This window comes from Podarcis muralis, chromosome 4, assembly GCF_964188315.1.
Source record: "Podarcis muralis chromosome 4, rPodMur119.hap1.1, whole genome shotgun sequence".
Taxonomy (NCBI): Eukaryota; Metazoa; Chordata; class Lepidosauria; order Squamata; family Lacertidae; genus Podarcis; species Podarcis muralis.
This window is the reverse complement of record NC_135658.1, coordinates 64184607-64212594: the sequence shown is the minus strand read 5'-3', so window position 1 is coordinate 64212594 and position 27988 is coordinate 64184607. Positions and strand designations below refer to the sequence as shown.

Sequence of the window (27988 nt, the reverse complement as noted above, 5' to 3'; positions counted from 1 at the left end):
AAGGGGGGGGGGGGGCTGTGAGCCCTCAGACGACTCAAGACATTCTTGTCATTGAATTCTCTGTAAATTGGACTATGTTGACCAATTCTCTTTTTCCCCGCAGGGAATTGGTCAACAAAGTCAACCCTTTCCTCACAAAGCTAAGGACAGCAGCATATAACGATTACTCAACCTGCACTGCTGCAAGGCAGGAATGAAACAGGAGGCATTATACCCTCCTATCATGAGGTAAAATTTGTCTAATTTGCATATGTGGAACAAGTGGGAGGGACAACAATCCGAGGATCCCCTCCCCGCTGCAGGAATATATTTTGTTTCACTGATTACAATACATGTCGTCTTGTCAATCACCTTGCTGTACTTGTTTATGAGGTTTTTTCTATCACTAACAATCAGAAAAAGCTGCAAACCTACCTTTTTCCTGGCTGTAAATCCTGCTAGTTTGCATTTGGGGGATTTTGTTTTGTTTTGTTCTAAAAGCTAGATGGCACTTGTTTCAGACATTGACGACTTCAATGTTCCATTTTCTAAAACAGTGTCTTATTTTTCCCTCCTCCTATTTCTGGAAATTTTACCTATTAACAGCATGCTGCCCTAAACGTAAAGATGAATTCTATCTATTGCTTTCAAACGCACCAACCTTTTCAAATACACTGGATGGTGTCATCAAACAAAACCTGATGTTCTGAATGATGGTGTCGGTATGCCTCCAGCGTCTTCTATCATGCCGCAGCCAAGCCTGAACAGCCTCGTAGAGCTCTATCTCTGGGAATCTGCTCAGACGATCATTATCCAAGTAAGTCATAAGCTTTTCAAAGCTCAGATAGGACAAGAAGTCAGGTCTGGCCATGAGAGGCACAAAGTTTTCTAACAAAAAGGAATCCAGCTTTTCTCTGACGCCCTCGATGTTAACACCAAAGTCATCTAAAAGTCTCATAATTTCTGCACAGTTTTCCAAGCATATTTTTGCTAATAGAAAGGAGCAGCAGAACTTCACCACCTCAATAAGCTGGACGTACATGGCAGCTTGCAGGATTTCATGAACAGTGCTCATACTCAGTTCAATGGTTCCATAGTACATGAATTGGAGAACATGGCTGAAGCCTGTCGCAGTTAGGCCTTTCAAATGGATTTTGTCCTGATCTCGCTCCCTCATATCAGCAGTGAACATAATCCTGAAATAATCACTTTGGGTGGCAAGCAATGCCTTATGAGCCTGAAACTGGTGGTCCTCAATAACAAGAGTGACGTCAAGAAGCAATCCCTCCTCATACAGTGTTCTGAACCCAGCAGAGACGCTGGTGTCATGGATGGAGGAACTAAATCCTTCCACGTCCCCTGCCATGAATCACCTGGGGAAAAATGTAAATAAAGAAATGTTATGATTTCTAAAGATTCATGAAAATGTAGAAACATATAAAACTTGTGTTTATCATGCTTTGTGAATAGTGTTAATTGCCTTTTTTAAAAACAAATCAATAACCAATATAAGAAATTTTGCTTTGGAGAAGGGAGAAGCTGTTCATGAAAATTACTTACAGCAAAATTTCAAAACTGTAAACATTTAAGCTCTTTTATCTCCAAACTCTTGCATTACCTATATTGGCTGAGATCTAGCATAGTGGGCCGAGTGTTAGGTTTGAACTTGGAAGACAAAATCAGTCTTGCTATTTGCAAGTGGCAAGGTAGGATAATTCTTGCTCTTACAAATGAAAGGATCCTAAAGCAGATGGAACTATACTCTTCAAAAGTGTCACTCAGAAGCTCAGCTGAGACTGCTGCAGCTTCACAATACTATGCCACGGCACAGGCAATTTGCCATGGTGGAGATCATTTTGGTGTAGCAGCCGTATTGTTCAAGAGCTGTGATATACTCAAACTGCATCTCTCCCCATGTCCTAGAAAAAACTTTCAAATGGTGACTTAAAAACACAAGCTGGTAAGCAGCAACGTTACCTGGAACAGACACTTCATGGCAACATCACAAAAAACACACAACAACAAAAAAACCTGTCTACTATTTGGATTGAAAATATGGTAAAAATAATAGTTCTTTAAGGGACACAACAATCTATTGCTAAAGATTTCCTTTTTGTTTCTTATAAATGTCTAGGAAGCTCTGCCTCCAGGAAGCAAGCCTGTATTGGGGTGGGAAAAGGTATGCCACCATGGACAACCTTTGCTCCCCCAAACTCCCGAGCCAAAGAATCTGCTAAGAACAGCAGGCTAGCAAGCTGAGCTGTAGAAAAAATATATATTTGGCTGGTAGATATGCTCTAAATTTGAATGAATTCATGAAGACCTCTCCTAACGTAATGGCATGACAGAAAACATCTGTCGCCTAACCTGCGTGGAACTAGGCAGGAGAAAATCAGAAGATTGCCTCCCACATGAGGTAGTGAGATCTAATTTGCATATTGGCCTACCTAGTGGAGCAAGTGAGAGGGACAATCCATTCCAGGATCCCCTCCTCCCTGAAGGAAAAAATGAAATTTACCATGCTTTTTGCAATGTGGACTTTTAACATATTTAACATATCCTGCAATGCAGGATTTTAACATATGTCAACCAGGCAATTTCCACGGCACAGCCTGTACACAGACATGGTATATTCTGCCATGGAAAATCATTGCACAAGCAGATAATCCATCTTGTAAGCAGCATGACATGTTATGGGCCTCATCAGAAAAAGTGATAGCTTTAGCATGCTAATTTGTTCTGCAACACCAAGTTAAGCATGTCAAATGTTGGAAGAACTCCTCTACTTTTAACACATATACAGATCACTGAGAATAAATACTGCTAACAGACAATCAATTTAGAAAGCTTAAATTCACTGTGTTTTAAAAACAATGTTGGCAAGTTCTCCAAGTTCTTCCAAGGTTGCCAGCACTTACTTAAATAAAAATTCAAAAGGCAAGCAGTGGAGTAAAGAAGCGCATTTTTGAAACAGAAGCGGGCATCTTTGAATTCAAATTCAGAAAGTTATAACTTATGTTGTAAAACCTTACATGGACTGGTTCTTACCTTCATATCGTTAAACACAGTAGTATAGCAAAACAATAATAACAATTAATATTTCTGTAAGACTACATCATCGTTCCCCAATGACCACCTTCAAGCACAGTTGTTCTTAGAATCTTTGTCCTTAATTTTATTTACTCCTTGTTAGCAATGCCTGCATATCACAGTAAGTCAGGGTTGCTAGCTATTTATTGGGAACAAAGAGCATATTACCCATTCATTCCTGCTTCACACCACCTCTAGTGTGAGCAGGAGAAACAAGACACAAAGTCTCAATTTCCATGACATTCAAACCCAGAATCCTGATTTGTTGCTCCCTTACATGCCAGAATTACAACCTGGCCTGAAACCATGGTTTGTATTGGTTTATGAATCATGTCTCTTTACAGAGAGCAACAAAAAATGATCCCAAGTGACTATCACAGTGGCCAAGCTTCACTGCAGCTTTCTAATTTGTTTCTTGCACTGGGAGAAAAGTGAAGTGGAAGCCATCAACAGAGTATAGAAGCACACTGTTGTTCATTCCTAATATACCATAATAGGCCAGTAACTCTGCCTAATCACTGTAGTGTGTGAATGCAGCCATTGTGTCTTCACTGCTCTCAATAAGCCATGTATGTTTAGTAACAGCAAAAGTACAATGGGATTGCTACCGCAATCAACAGCAGTTGCTATGCCCAACAGTCTCAAACCCTACACCACCTACACCTTTAATTTTCTTATCGGATAAGAAAACCAATCCACATTTTTCAGCTCTTATTTTATAATGTGCCAGGGGTGGGGAACCTATAGCCTGTCAGATATTGTTAGCCTACAATCCTATCACCCCTGACCATTGGCTATGCTGTCTAACAGAGGGCCAAAAGTTAGCTATCTTTATATTATGCAATGAAATTTTACCCTTTTACAATCTTCTATATTTGCAGCACATGCGTCTTATGTACTAGTATATGTGCTTCAGCACCACATAATACTAAACTTGTACTAAAATTAGATATCAGGTATTAACTGATCTGTTAAGGTGAGAAACTGCTCATTTGGGGGTAGAAACAAGAAATGCAAGTCATATATACAGAGTGAACCACGTCTATCAAAGGACAGGGCCAATCTGAATTTGGTGTAATTTGGATGTGGCAATCATTTCTGGAATGACCATTTAAGCAACTGGTATTATTTAGAAAGGCTTTTATGTTTTGGCCCTAACATTTAACCTGAAATATCAACTGATACTTAGTTACACTGATGTAAACCATTCAAATATTATGAAAAAGAAATCTGAATTGGCTCACTATTCTAGAAGCACTACTGCTTAAGAATGAACATCAGGAAAATCAACAAAAAATGTGGTTGACATTTCACACTTCACAGAATCAGAATGTTTGCCCTTTACCCAAACTGAGTCTTCTACCACTGCTCTTTCTCTATCATTGATTTTGCATACAATGAATTTTGTGAAAGTGACAACTAAGCATCTGAATCTGCATAGACACCTGCTATTTCATGTGCTTTTGCAGACAACTTAGAAGTCAATGTTAGCTACATTTGGTGTAAGAGTAGGGAAACTGTGACCTTCTTAATGTTTTGTACTACAACTCCCATCAGCATCAGCCAACATGGCACACAGCCAGGAATTTTGGGAGTTGGAGACCAGCAACCTCTGGAGGGCTACAGATTCCCTACCCCCAATACAGAGAAAACCACCGCATATTGAGTTTATATATGTAATTTCTCAGAGAAACAGTAGTTTACAGTGTTCTAGGTGGCTACTGGGATGGATTGGATAAATGTTTTAGTAAATAGAGGTAACCAAGACTCTTGGCCAGTCACAGTATGTCACTGATAAAATCTAGAATAACTGTTTTCTACTTTCTGGCGAATTAGAAAAGGATGCTGATTCCAAACACAAGGAACAGAGAGCTATTATGAAGAGTGAAGTTCAGGTGTACAATGACTAGTCAAAAGAAGATTACCAAAAGACTTATTCATAGTTAAATGTATCTCATTTTCTGCAGAAACGTAACATTGATCACAATGATTTCTGATGTTCTGATGATTCCCTTTGGTATGAATGCTTGTTACATAGAATAAACCAGGCCACAACTGGTTGAACTGATGTCATATAGGATGCAAATCACAAAAGTAACCTGGAGGAATGTGTGTGAAGAAAGATACAGATGTGAGACTCAGAGTTACTCCCTCAATACAACTGCTAACCAAGAGTTACAGCTTCTTAAAAGTTACAGCTTCTTAAAAGTTAATGAAAGTAGGATTAAGATAGTAATCCTAATGCCATTTACCTAAGAGTAAGACTCATTGAATTCAATAGGACTTACTTCTGAGTAGTGTTCAAAACTCCCACTGCACATTTTGCAACAGGGAATTTCATTAGCGGCAGCAGTTTCTGAGCTCTGGGCGCAGTACCGCACCAAAGATTTCAGATTAAAACTGTAGAGCAGAAGGAAAGGAGGACCTTTTTCTGCCTCCCCACTTCCAGCTACTCTCTGAAGACTGGAGAAGAGACCCTCTTAAGAATGTTAGAGGGATGAGCAGGGGAAGGACTAAACCATGTGAAAAATGAACATAATATTTTAGCTGAAGTTTATTCATTTTCAGCTTTGTATTCTTGTTATAAAAAAGTGTGCCTAGACATTCCGTTGTTGCACCCATAACCTAGGTTTAAGGTGCCATTTAGCTCCTAACTTTCATATCTCAGTTTCTAAAACTGCTTCTGAGTAGGCATGGTTAGAAATGCACCTTTTTTTTCCCTTTTTTTTTTTTACCTTTCTTGCGGAGACAATCTGGAACAAACAAGCATCTCCTGAGGGGCAACAGTTAATTTGACACAAGTACCATTGCTCCACACAACCAAAAAGAGGAGTCAAGGATAATGATATAAAAAAGAAGCCACCGCCACTGATAGATGCTCAATGATTCTGATCAAAAATGTTTAATTAAGCTGTCAGTCTGAGACATTAAGGAAGGCCAAAGCATTGCCACTCCTTAAGGTAACTGAAGTACATTATACTGTGATGTACAACCACAACAGTGAGTGCACATACAGTGACTGAAGAGATATTTCACAGAATATATAATGAACACATTCTACTAATGGCAGATGGCTTGCAAAAGCATACCATCTACCAGACTGTTCATGTATGAAAACAATCATTGGTAAATAAACAAAGATTTCAACCTCCATTACCATGGGGTTGGAATCAAAGCTGCCATGGTATGTAAACTACACTACATTATTCTTCATTTCTTGCCTACAATCAGATGTAAGGCAGAATGTTCAGTAAATTGTTCTTGTTTCAGAAAAAATAATTGCACTGCACATATCTGTGTACATGTAAATGCCGCTAATGAAATTATAGCATTAACCAATTTACAAAGCAAAATAAATGCATAATAAAAAGCAGCAGATTATAGTTAAGGGTGAAGTTTGGGTTGCTCGTTTTATTTCTCACGGCTACATTTTGCGATTTCCATAAGAAGCTTCTAGAAACAACTATTTTTTTAAAATGACAATCACTGCCAAACAAGACAGATTTGGATTAGTCCTATATTCTATTTTGATCAGCTACAAAACTTTACATTTGAGCAAATTTTCACACTTCTACTATGAAAGGAGCAATACTTTGATACTATAATATTTACATTGCTGATTTAATAGTATATTATTAAGGACTAAAGTTAAGGTATTAGGATCTCAAACTAAACAAACAAGCAGACAGGTGGTATCTCTGAAAGCTACATTAAATTGATACTAACAGAAGACAACACAGTTCTGAATAGAGCCAACTGAAAACCCATGGGCTCTACAAATTATTGTACAAAAAGATTTATCCTATGCACCATAAACTTTTAATTTTTTTCATAATTAGGAGTTTCTTCCATATGTCAACAATTTCCTATACTGTATTCAACTTTCATCTTAGTATTTGTGCAAATTTGTAATGTGGCTAGAGACTCAACACTGTAAACCGTGACGGATTTTGCCCAGTAAGAGTCACACTTAAATTTCAACACAGCCTTCGATAGTTGAGGCCTGAGTTTCAGAAAGTACTACTATATTTTAGAGGCAATCTGTGAACAAAGTTAAAAAAATAACCTAATATTTATACAGCAAGGCTTGTAAGGTTATCTTTCAGCAGCACTAGACACCTTGCTGCTACATTTAAATCAGGGCCACACAATTTAGTTGGTCTATTATATTATTAAACTTTATAACTTTTCATTGACTAAGTGTTCCTGAGTAATTGAGAAATACATATATTCATGCTAATTATTTTAATATGAGTAGTTAAAAAAATGACTTATGGCAAGTGTTATCTCAAAAAGACCACTGCTCTTTCTCTTACACTCAAAAAGGAATATTTCTTCTAAGGCAGTGCTTGTTGTAACAAGCACACACCATCTCAAAACAAAGAGCTTCTTTTCTTCAAGAACTATTTGAAGATTTCTTCACTCGTATACCATCCAACTTTTACAAACAAGTGTTCAAACCAAAGATGAAGGCAAATAGTTTTTGGAGACTATAAAATCCCATAAATTTTTTACATATCAATCCTCAAATGTATCAAAATTGTGCAGAATCGTGGCAAATTACTGTGTACCCTGGTGACTCTGATACACCTGGTACAGAACGAAAACACTATGGCGTAATATTTACTAAGATAAACGGTCAAACACTTTACTATCTCGAGCACAAAGTGAAGTATTAAAGGAGGGGCTGCATGCAACCAGAGATCAAAACATGGATATAGATTAATGGAGAAGAAGTGTATGACACTGTTATCCCTACCATGTGCATTTTAAGCACAGAAGACTTCAGTGCGCTGTGTTCCTGGAAGCATCACTAGCATGCTCACATACACAAAGGCCAGGGCATATATCAATCTTCTTCCCCACCCTGTTCATCATGGGTGACTTTTCTGAGGAATTAGAAAGAGGAAAGACAGCTTCATCATACCGCCCTCTTTTAGAGAAACAAAGACACCTGAGAGGGCAAGATGCTCAACTGAAACCCAGAGGCATTACACAACTATCCAATTAGCAACTGAAAAACCCTTGAACCTCTGATACTAGGATGATGCTACCATGAAAACCTCCAGTTCCATCACAGCCACTGCCTTTACTCCCCCCCCCCAAAGCCTTACACCCAAAAGCAGCTGTCCTTCAAAAGCTGGAGATGGGAAGTATATTGAAGTACCTCAACTGATGTGCCCTAAACATGGTGGAGGGCAAGCCAGAAAAAAAGGGAAAATACTATATCTCAGGGAGGAGAGGAGCGGGAGTGACTTTGACCTAACTGGGTCTAGAAAAAGAGCAGCAAACATCATGAACACATACGGGGGGGGGGGGGGGACGGCTGGTCCTCGGGCAGCTTCACCTACCTCTCTCAGCAGCACTGAAGACACAGCTCTTCCCGCTGAACCTGCGGAGAGGGGGGTCTCTGGGTGACATAAAGACAGAGGAGGAGGAGAGCCTCACAGGGGGGCTGAAGTGGGGTTACACGGAGACCGAGGTATCGCGCCCGGGCCCCTTCCTCGCCTGCCGGGGCTGAGGCTGCGCGAGCGAGCGAGGCCTCTTTCGGCGGCACCGTCCAGGCACCGGCTTTCGCCGGCCCCTGCCTCGCCCGCTCCCTCCCAGAGTCCCTACCTCTCCCCTTCCCTCTCACACTTGTTTACCTTCTTCACTGCCTAGCACAGCCACAGTCGCCATCTTCCCCCAACGACAAGCACCTCGCACCGGCCGTCACTTCCGCCGCCGCCGCCACCACCTGTGGGAGAGGCAGCGGGACACGCACAGGAGGAACCTCCATCAAGGCGGAGTGGGATGCTCAGGCCGCCTCCTTCGCCTTCCCAAGGCGCGCTCCCCGGCCGGCTCTCGCAGGACCGCCCCATTCGCCGGTGCTGCCGCTGCCTCACAAAAGCCGCCAACCCCACACGCAACACTGGCCCCTCCTCGCGCAGCGCCCCGCACCAGGAGCCGCCTCCCGGCGGAGCTCCGGCCACAGCGCCGCTGCCCCGTTCAGCCGGGCCGAAATGCAGCCTCCCGCACGGTCGCTCCCCGGGCGTTACACGGGGCTTCTCAGGACCCGCCGCCGCCGCCGGGCGGGCTTTCCTCCTCCCCTCCTGTTCTCACACCTTATCAACTTCCACCATCGTTTATTAAATGCCTGTATATGGCCCTTCGTCTTGAGAATCACAGGGCGGTTAACAGCAGAAAAGTCGAAACATGACATCGTTTGGTTTCGTTATTTTCCATTTCCTAGCGCACAGGACGTGCATTGACCTAGTTGAGAAGTTCTCTCCCTCTCTCTCTGAGCACGTATATTCAGTGCTGTGCACTTCAGGAGGGGCACTTCCAACTCGAGTTATCATTGTGTAATACCAACATAGCAGTCTGCAGCCCTCTGCCTGCTTGCACGGGAACGAAACGTTTCTAACTAAACGCACGTTAAGATTGCTCTGTATATAGCAGTTTAATTTTCATGGCTTCCTCCCAAAGACTCCTGGGAACTGTAGTTTGGTGAGAATCCTGAAGCAGTATCTATTCATTTCGCACTTCTGCAAGCAATTAAGAACGCATCTTTCCATAGCATAGTTAGTTGACTGTCTCTGGTGTATACATACAAATTCTAAACCACTTTGAAGTTTATTATGATATAAATATTTTAATAAATAACTGAGCTTCATGGCTGCTACAGCACACTTGCATACCATGGCAGAGTAACTGTCCACTTGGGAAAGCGTATATTGTATTTTTCACTCTATAAGACGCACCAGACCACAAGACGCACATAGTTTTTGGAGGAGGAAAACAAGAAAAAAAATATTCTGAATCTCAGAAGCCAGAACAGCAAGAAGGATCGCTGTGCAGTGAAAGCAGCAACCCTCTTGCTGTTCTGGCTTCTGGGATAGCTGCACAGCCTGCATTCGCTCCATAAGACGCACAGACATTTCCCCTCCCTTTTTTGGAGGGAAAAGGTGAGTCTTATAGAGCAAAAAATATGGTATATACCGTATTTTTTGCACCATAACACTCACTTTTTTCCTCCTAGAAAGTAAGGGGAAATGTCTGTGCGTGTTATGGAGGAAATGCCTACGGGTGGCATGCCTACAGATTTTCCTCCTCTAAAAACTACGTGCGTGTTATGGTTGGGTGCGTGTTATAGAGCGAAAAATACGGTAACAAACATTAAGCCAGATTTGCCTTTAAGTACAGATTTGCCTTTAAGATTACCTACTATGATAATGATATAAGCCTCCTATGACTCTCAGTGACTTAAGAGTAGTCATCTCGGACCAAATGAATTTAAAGGGAGACGGCAGCATGAAACCAATCATTATAATACATCAATAGTTCAAAGCTGTCACTTGTAGATTCCACAGAAACAAATGGATTTGTGCTCATTATACCAGTTAATTGGTTTATCAGTGCCAGGATTTGTGCTAGCAACAACTTTTCTACATTTCATTTCCAGCTGACATCTTTCGTTTTCCCTTCCCCAAAATTATATGCATTTATATTCAGAATATGCGTCTGAAGAAGGAGACTGTAGTTGGTCCCACCCAATGGATTCGCTGTTGCTAAATATTCCAGAACAATTGTTCATATTGCTAAATGCATATCCTTCCCTAAGGAGAAAAGCTGGGATGGGGAAGAAGTGGCTCATATCTTTAAAAGAAATTCATACTCACATGTATACATAAAATGTACTCCAATTAATAGCTAAACTGATTAAACAGGTGGGGTGTACGCTGCTGCTATACTGTATGACACCAGTATGGGCAAGTAAGATGGACAATGAGGCTTGCTGGGATCCTATCAGAAATGACCTGCCTCACAAAGTAAAAGGAGAGCGGATTATTTGCTAGGAGAGGGAGGCTAAAAAGGCTGATAGCTTTAAAAAGTGCTTCTTATTGGCTCTCTTTCCCTGAGCATGGGAGCGCCTGTCCATCTTTTTTAGAGAAACATTATATTCTGGATTTAAATCTGAGACCTTGGTTATCATGTTCCACATAGGAAAAATGGAAGCTTACGCTGTTTTGGTGGGGTTGAACACTCATTTCCAGTATAATTAGCTATATCCAAACCATTATTACTATTATTATTAGGCCATGTAAACTCTGTATACTAGAACGGTGGCACTTTTTCTGGCAGACCAGAGTCCATATTGTCTTCCCTGTAAAGAAAGTGACAGCTTGGTTAAAGACTTTATGTTCATTTTTTAAAAAGTAATTTCCTTACCTTGGTCCATGTGCCCCACCTGCTCCTAAACATATGAAGGAGGGATGAATATTTTTTGTTTATAAATGCAAGCGTATACAGCATATAATTAACTTCTGATATTTTATTTCCTACTGTATATTTTATTATGTTGCATGTTCTGTATATATTTTTCAAAATTACCATCAATAAAAAAAATAAGTAAAAAGGAAAAGTAGGATTTCCTCTTGTATTCAGCTGTACTGCAACAGAATGTTGAACGCTCTCAGAAAACCTACGTAAGATCCTTCAAAGGCGGCTCTTAAAACGGAACCGCGCTGAACCAACCATTCCAGTCCCTTTCTTATTCAGTCACAACCCGCAACAATCCCCCTCCGCCCGCCCTTCTCCACATTCCGGCCCCGCCCACTAGGCTTGGGAACGCGGAGCCGCGACGCTCTATGGCAGTCACGCCTTTCCTCACAAGTGCCGGTTGCATCAGCCAGGCCCGGGGTCCTTCCAAGGCTGCCCTCTTCCATGCCTGAGCCAACCCCGAAGCCCCTTGAAGCCAGTCTCCGGGCTAGAAAGAGGCGGCGGGGCCAATTTGTTTCCCTTTGCGTTTGTCGGCGTCGCCTGGGCCGGGAAGCGACGGCAAGACAACCGCTGTGTTCCGTGGCGAGGGGTCAGGCAGGTTCACCGGCCTCCTAACTTCCTTTCAGGCAAGATGGCGGGGGACGAGGCGGGAGTGACTCTGGGGCAGCCGCACCTCTCCCGGCAGGACCTGAGTACCTTGGTGAGAAGCGGGTCTCGAAGGGCGGGGGGGGGGGCTCGCGGGGCGCAGCGTCCCACGAGGCGGCGGCGGGCTGGCCGTTGCCCGGGAGCCCTTGCGAAGCCCAGGGGCAGCGAGTGGGAAGGGTGGGCTTTGCCGACTCCCGTCGGGGCTCCTACTGCCGCCTCCGCTTCCGTCCAAGCGGGGACAGGCGCTCCTCGTGGTTGGGCTGGGAGAGGGAGCCGTTTGGAGAAGGCGGACGCCAAAAGCTTCGGCGGGAAGGGCAGTGGGATCTGGGGATCCTGCTCTGGGGGATCTGTTGCACGTCCGCACGCTTCATTTCTCCTCTGGAGGGACAGCTTCGCTTCGTCATTTGAGTGCCAGTCCCAAGCACAGTGCCTGGGTGTAGTTGAAATTCAGCGTTTAGAAGCCTGCCACAGCTAAATGAGAGTTTTCTGATGCATCCACAGTTTGGGGTGTCATGCAATTGCGTTCCCTCTCCTCCTCCTCCTCTCACCTCTCTTGCCATAGCATAACTAAAAGCAGGGTAGATAGAAATCATCGGAGGGGTATGTTAATGGAGACTTGTCCCTTACTTATATGTGGGTTCATTTGGGTATGAAGTCATATGCCTACTATTTGCTGCCTACCTGCTTCTGTGGAGAGAAGCAAGATGGCAATAGTCAAAACGTGCAAAAAGCAGAGGATGTAGCTTTTGCTCAGTGGCGTGCTTTAATATCTTTTGGTATCTTGTGTAATGCAACGTGCCATAAGGTTGATTGCAAATGGGTTGGATCTTGACCTGGCAATGGATTGTGCGGCTTGACTAGACTGAGTTTGTCAGCGCAGTATCTCTCTTACCTTAAACTGTATTTGGGAACTACAGAGCTCAATAATTTACAGAAAAATCTAACCCCCACCAAGGGAGTTTTTGATGCAGTGGCTCCAAAGCCACTACTGTTCCGTTCCAAAACCCCTTGTTTCTGGCTGCTTCACAGGCAGCAGCTGATGGGAACACTGCCAGTAGTATAGTTCCAGCTGGGTGTAGTGACAAGAGCCTTCCACATCAGAGTCCCCAGAGTGTCACCTTTACTTCATCCTAACCCTCTCCAGCAGCACAGGGGTTAGCATTACACTGTGTTAACAAGTAGCCTAGGGCAACTGACCCATTTCTCAGCCTGAGTTTTTAACCTATGAAATAGGGATAAATATCTTCACGTGAGGACGCGGGTGGTGCTGTGGGTTAAACCACAGAGCCTAGGGCTTGCCAATCAGAAGGTCGGTGGTTCGAATCCCTGCGACGGGGTGAGCTCCCATTGCTCAGCCCCTTCTCCTGCCAACCTAGCAGTTCGAAAGCATGTCAAAGTGCAAGTAGATAAATAGGTACCGCTCCAGTGGGAAGGTAAACGGTGTTTCTGTGCGCTGCTCTGGTTCGCCAGAAGCGGCTTCGTCATGCTGGCCACGTGATCTGGAAGCTGTACGCTGGCTCCCTCGGCTAGTAAAGCGAGATGAGCACCGGAACCCCAGAGTCGTCCGCGACTGGACCTGATGGTCAGGGGTCCCTTTACCCTTTACTTTTACCTTCACGTGAAGACAGTAATAATAAAGCATGCAAAACACTTTGTGCTGTAGACAGGCTGTATAATTAATGAAAGAATGTATAACATGAACATTTGACAAATATTGCAAGTTAAATATGAATGATTTAGCATTGTACAACCAAACTTGTGTCACATTTTAAAATTTTGCCAGCAGCATTTGTAAAAATCAGGTTTAAAAATCCAGTTGTTTTCTTTCCAGTTAATTACAGGAGGCATTCCAAATCCATTTATATCACAAGCCTGGCTGTTATTAAAATGAGATGTTGGAACAGTGTGTCCTGCAAAATTGTTTATTTCATTCACATTGCTTAACATGCCCTTGGATCTTCATAGACAAGGAATAAATATAAACTCAATCAAATAATTTATCTAGTGCTGAACTATCTTGTTAATCTTCATTTTGAATGCCTTTATGTTCACTATTGCAAACACGTTACTGTTTCTTCCCTCTTTATTCTGAAAGAGAAAACTAATATAAATATAATATAGGTTTTTTAGCAACTGTATTTGTTAACAAAGTCTTTCGAAGTAATAGAATATTTCTTTCCTGCAGGATGTAACTAAGTTGACACCTCTGTCACCAGAAGTCATCAGTAGGCAAGCTACAATTAATATAGGTAAGTTAAAACAAATTTAACTGGAAGAGGTTGAAATATATTAATAGCATAGCTTCTTGAGCCCGTGGGTCTCTGTGTGAACTGAGGTGCCCGTAAAAAATGCTAGGAGAGTTGAGGTCTTCCAGATTAAAGTCTCGATCCAGCGCAGATTTAGGTGTACTTACCACCCATTGAGTTTTAATAGGAGTTAAATGCATGTGACAAAATTGTTTCCTTATTTGGCCGCAAATCAAAATACTGACCATGCTTTGTCCCGTCCTAATTACTAAATTGTCTACTCCTGGAACATATCTGCTCTGTGGCTTTATTTTATCCCATTTTTCTTTGTTTGCTAGTTTATCAGTCTTAATTTGAGAAACCTAAATAGCTTTCTTTTGCCTTAAAGTTCAGCATTAGGCAAACAGAATTCATTCTCTATATAATGCCACACTTCCAGCAGTTAGCCTTCATTTTGGTTCCCATCATACTTGTTCTATAGTGGTTCTTACTTTGAACTGAAGCTATCACGTTTCTTCATAGAAGATTTTCTGAAACCAAATTAGTTACAGTGGTATCTTGGGTTAAGAACTTAATTCGTTTTGGAGGTCCGTTCTTAACCTGAAACTGTTCTTAACCTGAGGTACCACTTTAGCTAATGGGGCCGCCGCACAATTTCTGTTCTCATCCTGAAGCAAAGTTCTTAACCCAAGGTACTATTTCTGGGTTAGCAGAGTCTGTAACCTGAAGCATCTGTAACCCAAGGTACCACTGTATTGTCTCTTCACTTAATATGAAGTTTGGTATACAGATAATGTAGCCTGGAGTTGGAAGAATGTGTCTTAGGGTTGTTTTAGACCTGTGATCTATTATAAACAAATTAATTTACTGACCTCACAAATGGAGGAATCTATTGGTTTGGATACATAGGGATAACTAGAGAAACTAGCACTTCTAAGGTATAGCAGAAAGTGATGTACAGTATTTTTACTCCGTAGAGGATTTTTGTGAAATTGACAAACATTTGTTTTTAAAATCCAGGTACAATTGGCCATGTAGCTCATGGAAAGTCAACAGTAGTAAAAGCTATTTCTGGAGTTCATACTGTCAGATTCAAAAATGAACTGGAGAGAAATATCACTATCAAGCTGGGCTATGCCAATGCTAAGGTATGTCACTACCATATATCCAACAAATTGCCTGTTTTGGTTTGAAGCCATGCTCTTACTATTCTTCAGTGCAAAGTCAGCTGACCAATGGTAAATTAAACCTTCATTTTCACTTTTTCTCTGCAGATTTACAAACTTGATGATCCAAGTTGTTCTCGACCAGAATGTTACCGATCCTGTGGGAGCAGTACACCTGATGAATTCCCAACAGATATTTCTGGGACCAAAGGGAATTTTAAACTAGTCAGGTAACATGAAAAGCTCAACATAAATGATTTAGCATTGGCGCATAGTTTGTTGTGGTTTTTACTGTGGGTATGTGCTTATATGGAATTCAAACTTAAAATACCTGATTTTTTATTTATTTATTTACCTGTATTGATTAAGTCTGCAACCAGTATTGGTCTTGACAGCAGAAGAAGACTAATGAGCTGCCCTAAGAGCAGTGCTACATGTTCAACTGCTTATATGGCAAGAAACTCTGAAGTTTGTCTCTAGAATCTGTCCCAACAGATAAGGAAGCTAGAAGAGGCTTGAGGTGCTTTCTTGCTCCTTGTCATTCCTGTGTTATTTGGAAGGCGGGAAATGTTATCAGATTTGCCTATGGCAGGCATGGCCAAACTTGGCCTGCCAGCTGTTTTGGACTACAACTCCCACCATCCCTATCTAACAGGACCAATGGTCAGGGATGATGGGAATTGTAGTCCCAAAAACAGCTGGAGGGCCCAGTTTGGGCATGACTGGCCTATGGCAAAGCAGCTCTTTGCTAGAAGAAAGAAGCTGTTGGCTGTTTGGGCTTTCTCTTATTACAGTTGTGTGATTCTTTGCCTTAGCATGTTTTTGGGGGGAGAGGAAGTAGGGCAAATTAGTTGCACAATTTATGGAAGCCCTGCAAACCAGTAACTGCACCTCTCTATATCTCAAATGATTAAGGCTCCAAACTAAGCACATTTATTAGGGAGTAAGCACCATTAAACATAGTGTGACTTCGTTTTGAGTACATTTTAAGAACTAAGAGGAATGTATCTGCTTTTAAATGTATACCGTGCAAAAGTTGTCACTTTTAATTCTTCAGTTGCTTCAAGAAGCAGATATTCTGCATCTTCTGCATATTTGTGGTTATTGCATATTCATAAACCTTCAATTATTTTAATTAGACTAATTATTATTTTGCTTCAGAATAATGTTGCTTATTTTGCTCTTCCTTGCACAATAGGCATGTCTCTTTCGTGGATTGTCCTGGCCATGATATCTTGATGGCTACTATGTTAAACGGAGCAGCTGTCATGGACGCAGCTCTGCTGTTAATAGGTAACTATTGGAGTGGAGAAATTTGACATGGTATTGATACAGTACTTCTGCTTTTTAATAGCTGTTCAGTATTTTCACTGTTGATGAATCCAGTTCTGTAATCATATTTAAGATGCATTGAATTCTGTATGTTTTCAGTGCTGGATGTTTAGATTGTTCCTGTCTAGGAACTGTGACCCACAGAAATAATAGGATGAGATATCATTGTGATCTTTCATTAAGGAAAGTGACCATACTCTAAAACAATGCATAATTATTTGTTCCTTTGTCTTTCCAGCTGGCAATGAGTCATGTCCTCAGCCGCAGACCTCAGAACATTTAGCAGCTATAGAAATCATGAAACTGAAACACATTCTGATTCTACAAAATAAGATTGATTTGGTAAAAGAAAGCCAAGCCAAGGAGCAGTATGAGCAAATTCTAGCTTTTGTACAAGGTAGGTTTCTAGAACAAAACCAGCCACTGCCAAGTAGTTTATTACAAGCAAACACTTAGCATAAATTCTGAGTTCAGCAGGTAACCATGTTTTAAAACATCACTTTGTGTATTAATCTATATATTAGTAAAATTCTGTAAAAGGTTTTAGAAAATAAGCATGAATAAACCTTGGCTCAGGCCTTGAGCAGATGGGATGCAAGGACTCCCCTCTTGAATGCTAAGTAATGGGTACAGTAAGGGGTCCATCTAGTATGTTTGTGCAGTACAAGAGAGGCTTAAGTGCAAAGTGCTTGAATTTTAGAGAGCTTTCTCTCTTGCATTTCTAAGCGGCTTGGGTGACCATTGGCATTGTGCCAGTATACAGTCACTACACCAGGGATTCAGAATGGCAGTTTGATTTTGGCACTAGTGTATGTACATCAGGAACTGGTGTTGGTGAAAATGTCGAAATTAGTCCCTTTTGGCTTTTTCCATGTCCGAGTGGAAGGCGCATTTTACAACCACAGGCTCTTGTGCCATTGGGGTTTTTTACCTGCCTCAGTCACACAGGTTCCCATGGTTCCTTTCCTAGTTTCAGATATTTCAAAATATTCTGTTGGGTGAAACACTTGGATGTATTTATTATTCTGTCTTTGAAAAATTGCTTCAAATAGTCTCGCCCAAAAAGAAAATTCAGTAATCTTGAACATATGAAATATGTGTCTCTTCAAAGTCCTCAGATTATGGTAATCTGTGAGAATAATCCCAAATAAAAAGGTAAGGGGTCCCTAACAGGGCTGGCAAGCCGGGAGTGAATGCTGTTTCAAGATGGACTGAATTAGAAGGGAGCTGAATTAAATTCGAAACGGAATAATGATTCTTAGTTGGTGGTGTTCTTTTGCAAAATCACCCCAACCCTCAATTCTCACCATGTGCACTCAAAAATAAGCGACACTGTCTTTAATCAGGATTTGTAAACAAATAGAAGTACTAAGCATTATATCCTTTCTTTCTGTACCCACATCCAGACATGATTTCCAAAACAATTGTATTTTCAGATTCAAATGCCAAACCTTGACTAAAGCACAATAGATTTGATAATATTGTTGCACCTAATGGGTAGGATTATGATTACCCCTTTTCTTTACTAAAGTCTCACATTTTAAAATTAAATCCTCACTTTCTAGATAGTCTTAACAATCTACTTTCCATCTCTCCTAGTGGAATTAATATATTTTTTTGAGTAGCAGACCTCATGTTGCAAATTGCTTTTAAAAGTCTGTTTTAATTTAAAAAGTAATTTGCCACGTGGTGTGAGAAGCTCTTTTTCAGAAAAGGAAGGAAAGACCAAAGTTTCTTTGGCCACTAGTTTGTTTGGATCTTGGACATTCATTCTGAAACATCTGGTTTCCAAGGTTCAAACTATTGTAGATTGTGATGATTTTACTATGAGCCAGGGTTTGTTTTTTTAATTTTTTAAAATTTAGATTGACTATTCTGCTTCTACAAACTCAAAACTGAGTGGACTGTTTGCTTATGAATATCACTACTGAATATATAGCTAAATCATATGCATATTGAAGAGCAAGCTTTAGTTTTTGGTGCAAGTGTATTCGCCCAACAGTTCTGTGTTGTTTTGTAGACTGTAAAGAAAATAGGCAGAAAGCTTACTTGTGATGTAGCTAACTTTTGAAGAAGTCACATAATAACTGGTGCTTTTAATACATTATTATCTGTGAAAATAGGTACTGTTGCAGAAGGAGCTCCAATTATTCCAATCTCAGCACAGCTGAAATACAACATTGAAGTTGTTTGCGAATACATAGTAAAGAAAATTCCAGTGCCATTAAGAGACTTCACATCAGAACCAAGGCTTATTGGTATGTCTGCTTCAGACCTGTCCACTTATATGTAGACTTTCACCCCCTTGCTCATGACATTGGATAAACAATATTTAGAATTAAATAAGATTTAGAATGCCGTTGTAAAGCATATGTAGTGCAAGTACTCAGACTTAAAAACTGAAGAATAAATAATACGTAAAAAAAAAAAGTAACCACGCTAGTTCATGATGGATGTTTAAAAAACCTTCCAAAACGCACAGGCTTTTTGGGGGCCTATCAAAATGTCACAAAAGAGGTGTTTTTTTTTAATTCCCTGGAACTCTTCATCAGGCAAGATGTTACACACAGCAGGGATGGAGGGGGATGAAGGAGAAACATAGGCGGAATTTTGCAGCCATAAAGTCAGCTTGTAGGCTCCATTCCAAGATGGAGGTTACAAGCTGAATAAAACTGGAAGATGCTGTGAATAACATAGATTCTGAGCTGCTTCCTCTTGTTTATGCAGAGCCTGCATAAACTAGGAGTGTAAAATGGCCAAAAGATCTGACCTGTATCTGTATCTTTGGAAAGCAACCTAGTCTGTTTTGGAGTTGCTTTGTCTCTCTGTTTTGGCTTGTTATTCAGGACTAAATTGGATTTGTTAAATATGAAGCTTTGTTTCTCATCCATGGGCTTTAAGTTTTCCTTTTTGCATAAGTAGGTGAAAATTTTCATGTATAGAAGCCGCTTCAGAGTGGACTAAGCCTGCCAGATTGTAGACAGAAGCATTTGTGGGGAGTTTTGTGCAGGGTGCTTTTTAAAGTTCATTTAAAAACAAACAAACAAACAGGAAAAGTATTAACTTTTACATTTTCCGCCAAAATTGTATGCAATTTGCAGGCATCTTTGCCCTGTGAGAGGTGATGAAGCCTGCCACATTTCAGAATGATAGCTGTGTAGGGTGGACACAATAGGAATCTTAAGGGGGCTGTGGCTGGTGATGGAAAAAAAGTATGGCTCTCCAGGAAATACTGGGGTGGGGTAAATGTCACACCCAGCAAGTACCGTTATGTCAAGTGGTGGGAGACTGCTGCCCTTCTTGGATTTGTGGAGATACAGTGGAGATCTCTCTATTGACTTGCATTGAGGAAGGCAGAGATACATGTGACAAATCCCTTCCCCAGATCACTATGATTGGAGTGCCCTAGGAGAATAATTCACTGTGATTCAAATCTAGACCCATCTCCCTGCTCTGTACCTTATCCCTTCTGGAGTTCTGGGCATGTCCCTACTTAGTTTGGTTTCATTTCTCAGGAGAAGAAAAACAGGCATGCTTGGAAGCTTAAAGTAACCTTTTATCTGACTTGAGATGCCTTTCTCACAGCTTACTCCAACCCGTAATCTGGGGAACCGGGTTCGCGTCTCCGCTCCTCCACATGCAGCTGCTGGGTGACCTTGGGCCAGTCACACTTCTCTGAAGTCTCTCAGCCCCACTCACCTCACAGAGTGTTTGTTGTGGGGGAGGAAGGGAAAGGTGAATGTTAGCTGCTTTGAGACTCCTTCGGGTAGTGATAAAGTGGGATATCAAATCCAAACTCTTCTTCAGTTTTATCTGTCTAGTCTTTCAAATGATACAACTTCAACTAATCAGTTTAAAGATTGTAAGTTCTAGGTTTAATTGATAGCAGGGTTTTTTTTGCTTTGCTTGAAGCACTCCATGAGATTTCCATTATACTTTCTTCTGAACAGTACATTGTAACAATAGGTAGGCATTAAAGGGCCCTTGAAATAATTTATTGTGTGTTAAGTCTGTCCGCTGACTTGTAAAAATTGCACCTTAAGTTTTGTGTGCTTGCCACAGTCACATGGGAACAACATTACGTATATACTTTGGTCAGCAAGAAAAAATTGTTGGGAGTAAAAGATTGACGCAGGGATTTACTGAATGTATCTGATTAGATGTGTCTCTTCAGTTATTAGATCTTTTGATGTCAACAAGCCTGGATGTGAAGTTGATGACCTTAAAGGAGGTGTAGCAGGCGGTAGTATTCTAAAAGGTGTATTAAAGGTAATGGCATTATTTCACTGCTGCTTCCCCAGATGCTGCATGGCAAACCACAGAACCTGCATTTATGCTGAGGAAGAAATAAACAGTTTAAAATGGTATCCTGATAGCACTTATAACCAGGATCCAAAAAGGGTTTTTTATATGAGGCTCAAGGCTTAGATGTGACATGTAATTTTTAAAAAAATAAATCCTTGGAACAAGAGGTTTTAATATTAAATCACAAACTATTCATGGTGCTCCATTTTGTTTCAGATGGAGTTTGTCATGAGCCATAGAAGGGCTTGATGAAAAGACCAAAATCTTTCTTGGGGTACTGAAACTAGTTTCTTTCAACCAAGCCTCGTGTCTTCACATCCCTATTTTGAAAACCCTAATTCTCTTCTTGGTTTTGCCCATACAAACATTTCTCTCTCAAAAAACAAAATTGTTATATAGAAGCAAGGTTAATTTTATGATACTACAGATATAAAGTTTGTAACGTGATACAACTATGAGTAACCCTTCAGGTTTTTTTAATTATTATTTCTAAACTAGGTAACTAGCATCTTACTGGCATAGAGCACCTTTATTTCTTTTAATATTCTGTCTTTTAATCTGTTTATAGGTAGGCCAGGAGCTTGAGGTAAGGCCTGGCATTGTATCAAAGGACAGTGAAGGAAAACTTATGTGCAAGCCCATCTTTTCCAAAATTGTATCACTCTTTGCAGAACACAATGATCTGCAGTATGCTGTGCCTGGAGGGCTTATTGGTAAGTTATATTTTATATTTATGCCATACCTATTTAAGAGCCGTAGGAAGCGTAACATAAATTAAGAGCGTAGGAAGCGTAACATAAATTAAGAGCATCTATAAACGAACATAACTGTTCCAACATCTTAATTAAGAGAGATTTCTTAACAGGATTATTCCAAGAACTTCTCTAACACATATTGTGTAGGGATGTGCTGGGTGGTGGTAGCTGTGTACATCCATAGCAAATCTATTTAGTTGCATAGCCAATATTGGAATACAGCAGTTAACTTGTAGAATATGCACGTAGATGTTTTACAGAATGTAGAATTGTGGGCAAGAAGTGTACTTTGTTTTTTGCCCGTTCACTAATAGCTGTGCCTCTTGGCTGAGGGGGAGAAAACTATCACTATAGCACTTTAGTTGTTCTGCCCTTTAAGTGATTTGAAGAGGCTGATTTCTCTTCAGTGTTGGTATTTCACTGTCAACAGTGTATGTAACACTCTCACTTTCTCTCTGGAGAGAGTGTGCTTGAAGAGACAACTTGGGAGTCCCTCATCTGAAATTTAGATGTTATGACATATTTGATATTGGATAAAATATCCAATTCTGAAGAGGAATTTAAGTATATATGTGGTTTAGCCAGCATGGCAAGTTTTGAGAAAATCTATTGGTCACATAGCTTTTGATGTAACTTAAGTGTTTTGTTGTTAGGTGTTGGCACCAAGATTGATCCAACTCTGTGCCGAGCTGATCGAATGGTGGGGCAAGTTCTTGGTGCAGTTGGAGCTCTACCTGAAATATTCACAGAACTTGAAATTTCCTACTTCTTGCTGAGGCGACTGTTAGGTGTCCGCACTGAAGGAGACAAGAAAGCAGCAAAGGTCAGTTATTAGGCACTTTCCATGTAAAAATACTGGGAAGAATTGAAATTCTTCATCTTTCAGTACTTGAAAAGGGTGCTTATATACCTTAAATAATAAAAGAGTTGTATCTGATTTTCCTTTACCATTCATTTCAGGTGCAAAAACTATCCAAAAATGAAGTTCTAATGGTAAACATAGGATCACTGTCCACTGGAGGACGAGTCAGTGCAGTGAAAGCTGATCTGGGCAAAATAGTCCTAACAAATCCTGTGTGCACCGAAGTAGGAGAAAAAATTGCCCTTAGTCGAAGAGTTGAAAAGCATTGGCGGTAAGTTGGTTTGAAAAAAAATGTCAAAATTATATTCCTAGATGAGTGGGTTATTGCCCATTAGTAGTTCTAATATATGAGATCTATATGAGCGAAAAGATTGCAAAATGTAAGGCAGGATTGAGCCTCTCCAATACCAGCAGCATGCATATTGACAAAAGTGTGCTTTGTTCATATACTACAAGCCATCATACCGTTTTATGACACACTTTGTCCAGAATAACTTTTTTAAAATATATACTTACAGCTTTTTAAATGCAGCTTCCAGTAATTGTCAACTTTTTCTCTGTTTTGCAGTTTAATTGGCTGGGGACAGATTAGAAGAGGAGTGACAATCAAGCCCACAATAGATGACGACTGAAAAGCTGAAATGCATTGCTTCACTTTGTAAAAGCTGAAGTGTTTCCATACACCTGAGAGTGCATTTTCAGAGTGGAAGCTGTTGTACAATGTCCACATTATACTGAAAATCAAGCCTCTTAACTGAAATTCTAGTTGGTATCTGCAATAAATGTGTAAAAGAAATTGGCAAAGACGGATTTAATTATCCTCACTTACAGCAAAACTAAACTTGACTCATGTTTAATTTATGTCAGTTTGTCTGAGACTCTCTTTGGGGCTGGCTTACCTAACTTTAAACAATGTAACACAATACCCCACAATCTGTTTTGAAATAAAAAATATTGCTTATTTTTTCATTTAATTCTTACAAGTCTTTGAGTAGCAAAAAGCTGAAAAGATTGTTGAACCAGTGGAAAAAATAATAATAAACACTCCTTGGAAGATCAGTCCCCTTTCTTGCCCTATTGTTTAGCTTTCAGGCTTCTAGCAAATATTTTCTTTCTGCAAGTCACTGTATTTTTTCTATTTATAGTTGAGATCACTAAGAATCACTGATTTTACTTACTTCGTAGATGTTTCTAAAACCACAAGGACATAAAATGTTGTTCACATGGAATGCGAGAATGTTCTCACATTTTAAATGTTTGCTTGTAATAATGGTCAAAGCAGATTCTCTAAAAAAAAGAAGACACTTAATTGCAGTCCTGAGTTTCTTAGATAAGTGACTGTATATGTGATCCATATGCCCTTGGAACAATACAGTGGTACCTCTAGTTGCAGACTTAATGTTTCGGGGTGCCGCTAGCACCCCCAAAAGTCCACAACTAGCGCACCTCTTCTGCGCATGTGCGCAGCACAATCGAGCGCTTCTGCATGTGCGCAGCCAGCGAACCCAGAAGTAAACACTTCCGGGTTTGCCACGTTCGTAAGCTGAAAGTCCGTAACAAGCAGAATGCAACACGAGGTATGACTGCGTTAAAATACGTGGTATTTAGAAATCCATGTTTAGAATTGTCATGTGAATAGGTTTCCATCTACAATGGATCATCTGAGTTGGAAGAGCCTGTGAATATCAGGGTTCACTTAGGGAATTGTGTTGTGGATAGAATTTGAACCCACTTATTGGTACAAAATTCATATAGCTCAACAGTTTGATCCTGAATTGTAGCAGGGAAAACCCTTAAGAATAAATTAACTATGCCATTGCATGTTGATTTTATTCCTGTTGTCTGAAGTGTTCCAAAGTGGATAGGACAAAGAATGGAAAGTTATTCTGATACTATTTGGAGGCACAAAATCATCTAGGATTGTAGATGTTTGCTGTTGCTTTCCATTGTCCACATCCACAATCTTAAGGATTTTGTGCCTCCAAACTCTCCAGTGCACAGGAATTTGAAATGACTTTCCCTGACCCTTATTCTAAACTACATGTGCTAGTCTCTTCCCGCAGGAGGAAAATCTATGAAGAACTCAAACTGCATTCTCGTGTGGAAGACACTCTTAAGCGCTTGATTCTTGCATTCTCCAGAAGATCCAACACTGCAACAGCAAATAGTATTTTATACCCTATAGCAGGCATCCCCAAACTCTGCCCTCCATGTTTTTGGGACTACAATTCCCATCATCCCTAGCTAACAGGACCAGAGGTCAGGGATAATGGGAGTTGTAGTCCCAAAACATCTGGAGGGCCGAGTTGGGGGATGCCTGCCCTATAGCCTACAGATCCAGCATGAAATGAAATTTAAGCTCTCAACCTTGCTTCCTGGGCAAAGCCCACTCCATGCTTCTCTGATAGTGGTAAGGATGCTCCCCTTCCAACTTTTAAACTATGTATTGCAACTGGCAGTCCACAGCACAAAGCCCATGTCCCCAGGATAAGGCAGTTCCATCTAGCTCCTGGCAATCCTACCAAATCTTAAACCAATTATAGTAACGTACCTTGACTCAGGCAACATAGATTTAAAGCTTAGGGTCAGGGAAACAAACCAGGAACCAGGGCAACTGTTTTAAGACTGGCAAAAAGTTGCACAATTGAGAGTTTGACTACTACTAAAAGGAATTGTTTCTGCAGCTAAATATGTTTATGGTCCTGAGAGCAGAGTCTGGAGCATAAAGTGCCTTGGAAAATCAAGGTCTTGGCCATTCCTGCTCTTAACAAAACCAGAGAGAACAAAAAGGTGCATGAACAACTTTTTGATATTATACACACTATTAGCTAAGCTGGTTACTGTGGAATATAACATAGGTTGATGTACCACATTGGACTAAAAGCTCTGAAACCTCCCCATTTTGTTGCTCTCCAGCTCAGGAATCTCATCAATAGCACTGATACACTTTATCTCCACAAATCCACCTAATCTTTAAAGATTGAGAGGTAGTTTCATTAATTATGTGGTATTTGAAATGGTATTTTAGACCAGGCCTATGCAGAGCTTGTCTGAAGCCCAACGCAAGATTCCCTGGTTGAGTGGGAGGCCTGTCGGGATTCAGGCCTCATCATGGGACTGAAACTGCCTTGGTTACACTGGTTGATGATCTCTGCCGGCCTAGGGACAAAGGTGAAAGCTGTTTCCTAGTTCTGCTGGATCTCTCAGCAGTGTTTGACACCATCGACCATACCATCATCAGGGGGTTTGGGCTGGGTGTTAATCAGTATCCGGATGATACCCAGCTCTACCTCTTTCAAATCAGAACCAGTGGAGGCAGTCAAGGTCCTGTGTGAGTGTCTGGAGGCGGTTGGAGGATGGATGGTGGCTAACAGATTGAGGTTGAATCCTGACAAGACAGAAGTACTGCTTTGGGGGGACAGGAGGCGGGCAGATGTGAAGGACTCCCTGGTCCTGAATGGGGTAACTGTGCCCCTGAAGGACCAGGTGCACAGCCTGGGAGTCATTCTGGACTCACAGCTGTCCATGGAGGCGCAGGTCAATTCTGTGTCCAGGGCAGCTGTCTACCAGCTCCATTTGGTATGCAGGCTGAGACCCTACCTGCCCACAGACTGTCTCGCCAGAGTGGTGCGTGCTCTAGATCTCTCCCCTGGACTACTGCAATGCGCTCTATGTAGGGCTACCTTTGAAGGTGACCCGGAAACTACAACTAATCCAGAATGCAGCAGTTAGACTGGTGACCAGGAGCGGCCACTGAGACCACATAACACCGGTCTTGAAAGACCTACACTGGCTCCCAATACACTTCTGAGCACAATTCAAAGTGTTGGTGCTGACTTTTAAAGCCCTAAACGGCCTCGGTTCAGTATACCTGAAGGAGCGTCTCCACCTCCATCGTTCTGCCCGGATACTGAGGTCCAGTGCCGAGGGCCTTCTGGCGGTTCCCTTGCTGCGAGAAGCCAAGTTACAAGGAAGCAGGCAGAGGGCCTTCTTTGTAGTGGCACCCGCCCTGTGGAACGCCCTCCCACCAGATGTCAAAGAGAAAAACAACTACCAGACTTTTAGAAGACATCTGAAGGCAGCCCTGTTTAGGGAAGCTTTTAATGTTTAATATACTATTGTATTTTAATATTCTGTTGGAAGCCACCCAGATGGGCGGGGTATAAATTATTATTATTATTATTATTATTATTATGCATTATTGGCATAACAGCACTAGTCTGGCAGGCCCCCAGTACCACACCCCACCCTGCTGGCTTAGCCCTCCAAGGCCCAGGGCAAGCGTACCTGTCTGCCCCCTCCTGCATGGGGCAACTTTAGACAGGAAAGTACTTGTCATTGAGTACAGTGAAAAATCCAATTTACAAAATAGTATATTCAAACGGGCAATCCTGACAGGGCAGAAATGCTGGCATATCTCCTGAAGCTGCATCCTAAAGGTTTTGGGTGGGGATAGATGGGACAGTGTGTAAACCTTCACCTTCTATCCTACCATTTACTCCTGTGGAGTGAAATTTGTTACATCCGTGTTTTTGGTGGTGTGCAATAGGCAAAATTCCATGGGTGGGACCAGCAGATGGAGGTTTCAGGGTGCAGTGTGTCTGTTCCTCCCTTATTCTGCCCTTGCCATGCCCCGTTTTTACTTTTACACTAGCATAATTTCTGCATCTTAACTTACACCAGCAGCAGAGCTCTCTCTCAGCTGGCAGGTGGGAAAATGCTCTAGTTGGGAGGTTACTACGTGACCTAACTGGGGGCTATGATTGCACTTTAGTACAGAAAAGCCCATAACAGTTGTGGAATACAGTACATTGCTAGTTAAGACTGAGGAATGGTACGCTAAGTCTTCTCTGTGGAAATTAAGGTGTCCGATGGAAATGAGTGCAGACTGAATATCTGCAGAAATCTCCTTTGGCGATCACTCGTAGCTGGGTAAGATTGTCTTCCATAAACATGGTTTTAACAATGAGTCCATAAGTAACTGTGGAGGCCTATTCTGGATCTAAACATCTTTCCACAGTGGGGACATTGGTTTCTGGGCATGAGTTGATCAGTGTGGATTTGCCAAGAGTGCCTTCCTCTTAGCACTTTTCTCCCTTGCGTACTATAGTATCAGCAGCACCAGCTTCACTAATACCACCAAATCCCATAAAAAGGGCAGAATAAGTATTTTTAAATTGTCTACAAGTAAAGGAAATGGACAAACTCTGCTGTTAGACATCAGTATTTCTCAAAACAAAGTATTGTATATACAGCACTGCACACAGAGGTCCACCTACACAGTGGAACCACCTCTCCTTATACCCCCAAAATCTGTCACTGTGTCTAACCATGTGGTATACTATG

The 27988-nt window shown here is 41.3% G+C and overlaps 2 protein-coding genes across 9 annotated transcripts in view; one reads left to right on the top strand and one right to left on the bottom strand.

Annotated features, from left to right (window-relative positions):
• Nucleotides 1-11631, bottom strand: part of KLHL15 (kelch like family member 15) — a 28724-nt gene extending 17093 nt beyond the window's left edge. Inside the window, exons 1-4 of one of the 8 annotated variants that reach the window (XM_028727475.2) lie at nucleotides 8715-9842; nucleotides 8421-8479; nucleotides 7829-7958; nucleotides 641-1352 (exon numbers count right to left, since the gene is read on the bottom strand). In XM_028727475.2, coding sequence (XP_028583308.1) covers nucleotides 641-1345 — 705 coding nt within the window. In that variant the 5' untranslated portion in view covers nucleotides 1346-1352; nucleotides 7829-7958; nucleotides 8421-8479; nucleotides 8715-9842. The other 7 variants (XM_028727470.2, XM_028727478.2, XM_028727472.2 and 4 more) reach the window with 7 other exon arrangements.
• Nucleotides 11632-11784: 153 nt separating this feature from the next.
• On the top strand, nucleotides 11785-23616 carry EIF2S3 (eukaryotic translation initiation factor 2 subunit gamma). The gene is made up of 12 exons (XM_028727481.2): nucleotides 11785-12031; nucleotides 14162-14225; nucleotides 15243-15370; nucleotides 15497-15618; nucleotides 16587-16681; nucleotides 16959-17117; nucleotides 18844-18978; nucleotides 20895-20989; nucleotides 21594-21738; nucleotides 22434-22603; nucleotides 22741-22913; nucleotides 23211-23616. Exons 1-12 carry the CDS (start codon nucleotides 11963-11965, stop codon nucleotides 23272-23274), a joined length of 1419 nt encoding a protein of 472 aa, XP_028583314.1. The 5' UTR covers nucleotides 11785-11962; the 3' UTR covers nucleotides 23275-23616.
• Nucleotides 23617-27988: the final 4372 nt, after the last annotated feature.

Coding starts and splice junctions, on each gene's coding strand:
- EIF2S3 (XM_028727481.2), top strand. CDS start 11,963: ATGGCGGGGGACGAGGCGGGAGTGACTCTGGGGCAGCCGCACCTCTCC. Junction 16,682..16,958: donor CGCAGCTCTGCTGTTAATAG/GTAACTATTGGA, acceptor TTGTCTTTCCAG/CTGGCAATGAGTCATGTCCT. Junction 17,118..18,843: donor AATTCTAGCTTTTGTACAAG/GTAGGTTTCTAG, acceptor CTGTGAAAATAG/GTACTGTTGCAGAAGGAGCT.